At 45.3% G+C, this 10,749-nt stretch overlaps 1 protein-coding gene across 1 annotated transcript in view; it reads left to right on the top strand.

The window, feature by feature from the left end:
• Window positions 1-7,768, top strand: part of LOC147606167 (26S proteasome non-ATPase regulatory subunit 14 homolog) — a 36,003-nt gene extending 28,235 nt beyond the window's left edge. The window contains exons 4-6 of the mRNA XM_086792356.1: window positions 5,414-5,590; window positions 5,786-5,953; window positions 7,333-7,768. Coding sequence (XP_086648482.1) covers window positions 5,414-5,590; window positions 5,786-5,953; window positions 7,333-7,524 — 537 coding nt within the window. The 3' untranslated portion in view covers window positions 7,525-7,768. The remainder of the gene's footprint in view (window positions 1-5,413; window positions 5,591-5,785; window positions 5,954-7,332) is intronic.
• Window positions 7,769-10,749: the final 2,981 nt, after the last annotated feature.

A 10,749-nucleotide genomic window follows, 5' to 3' on the forward strand; every position in this document is an offset into this window, starting at 1 on the left:
CCCTAAACACCACTGGAAACCATCTGATGCAAAACGCAGACATGAAGAGAGTAGAGAGAGAGAGAGAGATATGCTGGAAATTCAGTGTATTAATATGGTACAAAAAGGTACTCAGTCCACAGCCCTAGGCTGTCTTGTAGAAAAGGTGATAAACACCCAAAAGTCTAGTCCCTACTTGGGCCCTAATGATCCACCCCATAAAGGAACGAATGATTACAATGAGGAGCCTTCATCCCTATTTATAGGCCTTTGTAAAGACTTGGCCAACTGGCCGACTGCTGGTCGGCCAGTCCACAATTCATGAATTCCGTTTCATGCTTGTCCGACTGGTCTAGCTCATAATACATGTAGCGCTTGCAGCCGACAGCCTCCTGTAGTGCAGCCGCCGCCCCTGATCAAGTACAGCCGACAGCCCATTTGCAGCCGATTGTCCTCCTTTGTATCTAACGCAGCTGACAGGACTTCCTTCCATCTATCTCCAAGTCCATACTGCCAATAGTGCTCTGTGCTCTATCATCCTGGTTCTATCTAGTTCTCATACTCTTTATCTGGCTGCCTCTTCTGGACCAGCATCTGAGAATGTCCATGGCATCTTTCATGCACATGACAGCAGGTTACACAAAGCATTGTATGGGTTAGAGCAAGCTCCAAGAGCTTGGTATGATAAAATACCTGCTCATCTAACCAGCCAAGGTTATGTGAATAGTCCAGCTAAAAGCACATTGTATGTGAAGAAAATTGGTGCCGATATTCTCATAGTCATCTTGTATGTAGATGACATGCTCATTACAGGGACTAGCAAAGCACAAATTTCAGATTTGAAAGCCGAATTTGATGTCAGATTTGGGGCCTTTACACTACGATCTCGGCATATAGGTTATGCATACAGATGATGGCATTGTTATGCAGCAAACTAAGTACATAAAAAGTTTGCTAAAAAGGTTTCACATGGATGAATGTAAGCCCATTTCTACTCCAGTAGAACCAGGTGTACGGCTTACTATGCGTGATATTGGAGAGCCTTTTGAGATCGGCATTTACAGCCAGGCAGTGGGATGCCTTATTTACTTGTGTAACACGAGGCCTGGCATATCTTTTGGGGTGTCTTTGTTGAGCAAATTCATGCACAGCCCAGGCACAAAGCATTGGCAAGCAGTCAAATGCATTTTTTGTTATCTTCAGGGTACCTTGGATCTTGGTTTGTTCTATCCCAGGGGGGGCAGCCTGCAGCTTTATGCATACAGTGATTCAGATTGGGCTGGTGATTATGATACCAAGCAATCCACCAGTGGGAATTGTTTTTTTCTTGGCAGTTCATGCATATCTTGGTTGAGCAAAAAGCAACCCACTGTTGCCACATCTACTTGCGAGGCTGAGTACAGGGCAGTGTTCACAGCTACAGTAGATTGTGTATGGTTGAGGAGATTATTTGGCTGATCTTCGTGAGTGTCAGCAGACACCCACCACCATTCTCACTGATAGCCAGAGTGCTATGGTCGAGGCACGAAATCCCGTATTTCATGCACGTACCAAGCACATTGAGATACATTATCACTATGTTAGAGAGAGGTTACATGCAAGGGAGATCAGTTTATCTTACGGCCCTACACAGGATAATGTTGCAGATCTATTCACAAAGGCTTTACCTCGAGAGAACTCACCTCTTGACACTCTTACTACACAGCTTACAGATTTATTACATACATCCGCCCTATTGAGCTTCCCACATTCATGTAGGAGTACTGCCAAGAGTAACACTGGAAAGATGCCCCAAAATAGTTGGTACGATGACGAGTGTCGGGCTACTCGTTCACGTCTCAAACGGGAGGTAGAGAGGTGAAATCTCGGGCCGCAAGACTCAGAGACTTAACCAATCTTTAACTCGCCGTAAGAAACGCACGTTCGAGGAAACCAAACACTGGGACATGTACCACTTATTTTTGAGCAACAATTCAGCTGAGGCTTGGCGGAGGCTACGGGAACACCGTTCACCCACCCCTATCTCTGACCCCGAGATCTGGCATATGTATGCTCAGGCACTATATGATGTGCCAGATCAGCCGCCCATACCCTATCCTTTAGAGCTTGGGGCCACTCACTCTACTTTCTTTACAACAGATATGGAGAGTGCTATACACAGACTCCAGCATAGACACGCGGAGGACCACACAGGCCTTAGAGGTGAGCATTTTTCATATGTAGCCGACACGGTGGCGCCATTTATAGCACCTCTCTTTAACAGGGCTATCGTAGAGGGGTTCCCGCCCGCATGGACTTTACACACTATTGCCCCCATCCATAAGGCTGGGCGACCCTATGGATCCGGGTAACTACAGGATTGTCATGGTAGGCCACCCACTGGCCAAACTTTATGGGTCAGTCATGAGCTCAGTAAATTGGCAGAGATGTCTAGATTCAGAGCTACTGGGCAGGTTGGTTTCCGCCGAAACCACTCCACTCTTGATCATATCTTCACACTCAAGAGCCTGATAGAGGAGGCGAAGGCACATAGACATAGATTATATTGCTGTTTTGTGGATTTCCGCATGGCATTTGACATTGTGCCTTGCGACATACTTATGCAGAGATTGTAGACACTTGGGATACCATCAGAGATGATATGGGGGATTATTTCTTTGTATGAGAGAGTTGTGGGTCCTGTGCGATGCTTGGGCGGATTATTAGAGGAGCTTGCTGGCACTATTGGTGTTAAGTAAGAATGTCCATTATCTCCCACCCTGTTTGGATTATACATTGATGAGCTAGCAGATTTTGTGGGCAGAGGGAGGGGTAGTGGATCATCTTTGGCAGATCTATATGTAGCTTTGATGCTTTACGCAGACGATGTAATACTTGTCTCGGATACATAGCAGGGGTTACAATGGCACATGGATGCCTTGGGAGAGTTTTGTAATCAGAGGGGCCTAACGATCAATCTTGGTAAAACCAAGTTTATGATTTTCAATACCATGAAGCAGGGGCGAGAGACCACCCACATCATATACTAGGACAGACGTGTGGATGTAGTGACTTCATATGTATATTTGGGTGTCACCTTTACTAGCCTGGCGGGGAGGTTCTCCATGAGACAGGCAGCTCAGGATAGGGTAGCCAGAGGGTATGCAGCTTTAGCTTTACTTGAGAGGCAATGTCACTAGGTGCATTTTCAGGAACCCCGTACAAAGGTGATACTGACTGCTCCCTATAAGAGGCCTACAAATCGGAAGACAATATACACATATTTAGAACACTTAACTAAAGTTAACAATGAAAACAACATTAGCAACATAAATACTGGAAATACCAAAATACACATGACACCAACGCTGGGGCTGGAAAGGGCCGGCCCTTCCCTCAATACATTTGTATTTCTTGGAGTATTTATATGTATAAGTGTCATGGGCCTAAAAGGCCAGATTTCTCCACACAGGGAGTGAATACAACCCAAACAAATTGGTTCAAGTTGATGAAGTTATGTTGGTTGGAGAAGTCTCAAATCACAGGCACATTTTCACCTTCACTGGGTGCACACCTGTCTTTCACTGGTCCGCCGATTGCCTGGCCGTTGTCTGTATGCTGCACAGAATTCTGTAGCGCTGTCTGTACACCTGTATGGCAGAGCCGTACAATAGACATCATCTTCAAGATGTGTTGCGATTGAATTGAGGGAATTGCCTGCCGGGTTTTTGTTTGAAGGCTTCCTGTCTCATCGCACCCTTTGCTGCGGTACAGTTGTGACAGTCCATAAGCTGTGTAGTGGCTGGTTTGCTTGTGTAACGGCTGCTGGAGTATTCCGTGTGGATGCATGGCATATTTGCTTTTGAAGGCTCTTCTACATCGTTTACGAGTACGTGTCATCATTGTACTTGTGGGCATGGAAACCGAGAGTTCTCGAGAGGAGAATTTTGAAGGCTGCCATCATACATGGCCTTCATCTGATTATTGATCCGGAGCGTTGGAGCACGTTGGAGATTGGAGACCGACACCAGCCTGTTGGTTCGAGGTATTTATGATATGTCCCAAGGACTCTCTTTGCTTTGAAAAGTTGGCAAGTACACGTAGTGCAACTGTAAGGCCTCAGAGGCTGCAAATGGCACACAGGGTGGTGAAACCCACAATGCTAGACACTAGGAGCCTTGGCATGAGCACTGTGTCGTCTACCCCATGGGGAGACAAGGGTTGTGACTAGGAAAACATTCTCATTCTGGGGCCACTGTTCATGTTTGCCTTTTCTTTTCATGTGGAATCGTGATCTTTTAGGATGCCCCAGTGCTAATACTTCATCGCCACAGGGGCTGCTGGCTGTTCCAGTTCAATGTGGTGTTCAATATCTCATTACGTTAGTTTCTTGTGTTGCAATGTGATTGAATGAATGGTTTATAATTTGTCATAATGTCTTAAATCTCTTATTTAATAGTTGAGTAAAGTCCCTACCCGGGTTACACCCAACCATAGATCCTCTCAATAGGGCTAAGGTTCTGGAGCCTTGCGACACATCTCCTCCTCTAGGAGCATAGCACTAAACTCCTCAAAAAAGAAGTTTTAGAAGGAATCCTCACTTGGGTGTTCAGAGAAGTGATCAAACCATCATATTTTTGGGGCAAGATCTTGATGCATCTGCGTGTGAGAGCTTCACTTGACTTGTTGATCCCAATTTTGACCCTCTGACCTCATAGAGGCAAAGAACTTAATGCGAGGGAGAGAGAGAACAATACTGAAGTTCTGTTGCAAACCAAATTGATGGCATCTTCCCATTCGTGTGCTCTGGCAAGGAAATCTGATAGCGATCTAGGTGGACTCTTAGGTAGAGGATGTTATGCATTAGAAAGGGTGCACAACGCAGTGAAGATATATCTTAAGTGATCTTAATATGAGAGAGGAGGTTGCTGAACCTGTCTATATATAATACCAAGAGTTGGTTGTATGGTAGGTCTGGCAATGTCGGTTACCCTACGACTGGTTCAGATGGACTGAACTGACCACATCATAATATTAGACTAAACAAAAGACCATAGGTTTTGGTGCAGCTTTCAGGCCCATCCGAGGTCGTTTGTTGGGTGCTCGTGTCTAATTTGGGTGATGTTGGGTGTCGGGGCATACTCAAGACACAATGGCTACTCCTTATAAAGGGGGCCTTACATAATAGAGCTACCTGATCGTTACCCAGACAATAACAATGAGGGTGGAGTACTAATTTCCAACGATCTCATGTGCGCATGCTATCACATCTGTGTGTTTTTGTTTGATGTTAGTGGTTGTAGATTGCTTTTTGTCCAACATCGTCATGCATAGAGAGGTTCTGTAATTTACGGCTGTTTGGCTCTCTGTTTCTATCTTGGACTTCCAAGTGTCACTTTCATTACATAACTAATTACTGGAAGAACTTGTCTAAAGTTTTAGAACTTTTGTACAGAGTTTTGAAGCTTTGAATCAGAGGGCAGTTGCAGTTGTTGTGGATCCAATTCAGAGTGTGAAAGGCAAGGTTGTGATTGATGCTTTTCGACTGATCAATCCACAAACAATGATGCTGGGACAAGAACCTCGGCAGACAACCTCTAACCTTGGGCATCTTAATAAGCCCTCCATTCAGGTTTGGTTCTTTTAATGGCCGACTTTTTACTAGGTATGCCAAATGCTCACAGAGCATCAAAGAACATTAAAAGAACTTGTCACTTAATTGCGCATTTGTGGGGGGTGGGGGGGAGGGGGTGAGAGAGAGAGAGTGCTCAATACATGGATGCTCATTTCAATGTGGTGTATAGCAAACTATTTGACGTGTATATAGGCCTTGATTCATGGACTGAATCGACACTACTACTCAATTGCCATCAATTATCGGAAGAATGAGCTGGAAGAGAAAATGCTACTTAATTTGCATAAAAGGAAATGGACAGATGGTCTCACCCTTGAGCGGTTTGATAATCATGCAAAAACAAATGAGACTACTGTACAAGTAAGTCATCGTTTATGAAGCATCTGTTTCTTGTATTGGCGGTGTGTTTTGGCATGTATGCTGTGGTGATGGTTAGCTTTTTTGAAACTTTACAGAGAGGGATAAAGGCTTTTACCCTGCTCACTTGTTTATGTGCTTGGGCTCCTAGGATATACATGCCCTATCATATCTTTGAGCCATGGTGAAAGCAGATGAAAATTTGTTAGAATGACATGACCATATAACTCCATTTTCGGTGCATGTGCCATCAAGCTTGCCATGAGCATCAGTGATGGCACAACTTCTTTTTGTAAGATGCATGTCTATGTTGTGCTGGAGTCTTGGCTGTTGTGCATTGCCGAAATATTGAGCATGTGCATGCTGACAGTAGAGTGAGGTACTCAATTGTCCTCATCGAGCGGCCAAATATGCGAGGCAATGCTCTTGCTGATTTGTAAAACGTGGGGACTGCCAAAATGCCAAGCAGTTTTTGGGACCCATTTCATTCCGTTGTTCAAAGGTGCATACTAAGTAACACTGTATGCAGCCATTATTCTGCGTAGTCCAATCAGTGGATCCCAAGAAATGAAAGTTGACCCCTGTGCTGAGATAAGTTGGGCCATCTTCCTTCAAACTGCTGAGCTATAGGCAATTACAATACCGTCAAGCATGGCCACAATCCATGCCCCTAAGCCTACATGAAGAAGTAACCAGAGAACGTTCATGATTCATCCTTTTTAACCGAGGCCTAAGCCACATTGTAATAAAGACTTTCTGTGCAGTATGGATGATGGCTGTCAGAGCCCAACAAGCAGTTTAGAAGGGGGTGTGTCCTTTGCCTTGGAGCTGAAGCTTTTTTCCAAGTTGAGCTGTGTATCCGTTGTAGCCTGTGGCGCGCATGGGTGGAACAGCCACTGTCATGGGTCCCAATGAGCATTGACTAAGAGTCTGCTCTTGCAGATCCCAAGACTCCAATCTCCCACGGAGGATGTCAGTACATGCTTCTCTTGTGGGGATGTGGCATCCCACGATCCTGACCAGTTCAAAAATTAAAGCAAGCACCAGTAATCCTCTGAACTGAGTAGGTTTATTAAAACTCCAAATAAGATGCCAAAAGGGGTAAAGATGTCTCTTGTAGTGCCCTCAAGGGTAGATAGATGCCAACTTTGCAGGATCTCCACCTCAATAGTAGCGCTTGTTGGGCCAGCTGTAGTATAATCTTAAGTGAAGGGTATTGCTTTGTGTCCAGATAAACATGATTATTGTTCGCAGTTACATGTATGTAGGCGTCCATATGAGCTAATATCAAATCTGTTTGGATATTGCTTTACAGTGCACTGTTTTGGCAATGTTTGTTTTGTTATTGCAATCTCAATCAAGGCTTACTTGCTTCTTTGCAGGAGATGCTTGATCTTGCCATCAAGTACAATAAAGCTGTTCAGGAAGAAGATCAACTACCTCCTGAGAAGCTGGCTATTGCAAATGTTGGACGACAAGATGCCAAGAAACATTTGGAGGAGCATGTCTCAAATCTGATGTCTTCTAATATTGTCCAGACCCTTGGGACCATGCTCGATACGGTCGTGTTTTAGAGGCAGTTAGCTCTTACTTTCTACTTTCATTTTCCTCACATGGTGGTTTGTGCAATCAAGTGCTCAGATTAGTAAGGAACACCAATGCAGGCAGAGGCAGTATCCAGGGCTGTCAGAGTACTTAGTCCTTGGGTGGTGCATGCAGCATGATGATTTATAAATTTTTTTGTTGTTTCAAGATTATATCAATAACAATCTGTTGTGGCAGCTGTTTGATTATAGAAGTTCTTTCCTAACGACTTAATCTAGTCATTGGACGGAATTTTCTGTTAATGTGAAGCTCCTGCTGAGTCAAGATAGGCCTTTAACATTTCTTCAGTTTTCCATCCAAATGTGTAGGGCTTTGGCAGTTGGGGCTTTTAGTTGGTTCCTACCCCGCTAGGTCGAACCTACTTTTTGTTTGTGGCCTTATATTGCATCACATACGTAGTGTATTTAGCCCAAGTTGATCTTTTCATCCACCAATGTGAGGTCAATGATATTTTTGCGTGTCACATGATAGGTTTCCCACATTGCCTTTTAGTCACTCCTTTGCTATGATCGTGTTTGATGAATGAGCTTAGTGTACTGACTTGTGTTGTAATTTATCTGATTGACTTCTCCTTGGGCTGGTCTCATAATGTGAGGGCTTAACAACAAAGTGTGGCACAGAATAAGCTAGAGCTAAAATAGAAGACCCTATTTCTGTTTCTCGTTCACAAGTTCACATCATGCTTGATTGTCTTGGGTATTTGTCTTCGGCACGGGGGCCATTAAGCATGAAGCAATGTAAGTATTTTTGCCTTACTCAGCGTTGTAACCCTGATGATTAGGTTTCTCCCAATCGGCAATGTGTGTATCTTCTATTGCCTCTTATCGAACACAGATGTATAAACGATGGTAGTGATTTCCTTGGCGACGCTGTCTGAAAGGAGCAAAAGCTTGCATGGAGGAGGATTCTCGACCTTGAGAATAAGTTTAGCCTTGGAGAAGCTGTTTGAGGGTTGATTCACTATGTGTTTGAGGGTTGAAGCCACCACTCAAACAAGGATCCTCAACCTTGAGAACTAGTCAGCCTTGGAAAAGTTAATTCAAGAGAGTAGTTAATAACTCTTGTAATCGAATGGAACGGTTAAAATTAGGGACTAATGAACATTTTGCATGTTGCCATCCTCAAAAAGTATAACAGCCTTGTCACCTCCATAAAAACCAATTTGATGGGTTTTTGTTCAATGCTTTTACTTCTGTGCAAAGAGAGTAGCGATTGTTTGAGCCACAGTCTTTATTATAACTATGTCACAAGGTTTTGCTAGTTTCACATGTCGTGTATTCTAGGACTAGCTTTTCTTCTTCCACTAATGAATACTAGTATTTCATTCATAAAGAATATTTAGGATACCTCTTTTTAGGAGAAGGTGATTACCTTTGTCCTCCCAACTTTTATGCATTGTCGTTGCTCTATATTCTTGTCAATTCTCTCTCTCTCTCTCTCTCTCTCTCTCTCTCTCTCTCTCTCTCAAAACCAATAGCTTTGTCTCTTTATTGTTTTCAACTCTCAATGTCCTTGAGTTTATCAAAGTCCTTGCTCATGCCCAATGGCATGAGCTTGTTTGCACCCTTGCTTGCGTCGTTGCATTTGCACCTCGCTACTCGCACACTGCCGCACCTCCCTGCTTTGTGCCCACTTGCACGCTCCACTGACCGTCTTTCTCCTTGCCTGCCCGCTTCGCATCCACCTGTGCACTTGCGTTGCTTGCCCGTCTCCCTGTCTGCCCGCTTGTGTGCTGCTCCCTTCGCCTCCCTTGCCTGCCCGCATTGCATGCACCTGCGCTGCTTGTCCTCCTCCCTGTCCGCTCGCATGTGTGTTGCTCCCTTCGCCTCCCTTATCCCGCCCACCCTGCCCGTCTCCCTGTCCGCTCGCCTTCGCCTCCCTTATCCCACCCACCTTGCTCGTCTCCCTGTCTGTTCGCCTGTGTGCTGCTCCTTTCGGTCGCCTCCCTTATCCCACCCACCCTTCCTCAAGCTCCCAAGGCATCAACATAACTCTCTCTCTCTCTCTCTCTCTCTCTCTCTCTCTCTCTCTCCCTTGCTACTCCTTGCTTGTGGGAAGCGTTGCAGAGTAATCTCGAGGAATGGCTCCGAGTCTCCAAGAGAAGCACGAGGCTCTCGAGACGGCAATGAAGGCACTAATGAAGGAGAACAAGAAGACATTTGATTCCAACCTCAATGAGGTGAACAAATTACATCGGCACATCATGGCCCTCGAGGCACGGGTCACGGACCTTGAACAAGAGAACACGGCACTCAAGGAGGAGGTGAGTGCATTGAAAGTGGAACTGGTAGCCGTCAAGAACATCGAGAAGGAAAAAGGGGAGATCAATGACAACACTCTCACGGCCATCAAAGAAGAGATCTCCAAGGAGATCACAAAGGACATGGAGGGAAAACTCGAAGCTAAGCAGTCAGGATGGGTTGAAGTGGTGAAGAAGAACATCCGTAAAGAAGTGAGGGAGGAGACTCAAAGGGAAGAACACCAAATCATTCACACCACCATTGAGGAGGAGAAGATGAGGCATGCCCACCGCCTCAACATTCGAGTCACAGGTATAGCCGAGACACTCCAGTCCACTCTCGAGAAAGATGGAAAGCTTTTATGCACGAAGCTCGGCTACAAGGAAGAGGACCCTCTCCCCTTCACCAAAGCATGGAGAGCTGAGAAAGACTCAACACGCAAGCGAGCCCTCGTCCTACAGTAGTTTGTAGGAGAGACGGAGAGGGTCACCTTCATGAGGAAGAGGGTGATTCTACGAGGATTACAGGGAGATCCCATCTATTTGGATGACGACCTTACAAGGATGCAAATAGAACACATGAAAACATGCATGCCGAGAGTCCTACAGGCCCGGAAAGAGGACAAGAGAGCATTCTATCACGATGGCCGTGTCATCATTGATGGCAAGGCCACTGATTTTAGCGCCAGGCGGCCTATGGGACATTGGCTATGGAGGATCTAGATTCACAGATACACAACAGCAGTTTGGAACTGCAATGGAGCACTTCAGACATCCTGGGAGGATAGAGGAGGTCATGGAGGGACATGACATCATACTACCTATAGAGACACACCAAAGCCCAGAGAGGGGGCTACCCAAAGTAGAGGGCTATCAATGGGAGTTTACATATAGGGGGACCACACGACAGAGCACATCGAGAGCAGCTGGAGGTATAGCGGTACTCTCCAAGCGA

This window comes from Cibotium barometz, chromosome 58 (genome assembly GCF_041138505.1).
Source record: "Cibotium barometz isolate CiBa-2024 chromosome 58, ASM4113850v1, whole genome shotgun sequence".
NCBI classification, from domain to species: domain Eukaryota; kingdom Viridiplantae; phylum Streptophyta; class Polypodiopsida; order Cyatheales; family Cibotiaceae; genus Cibotium; species Cibotium barometz.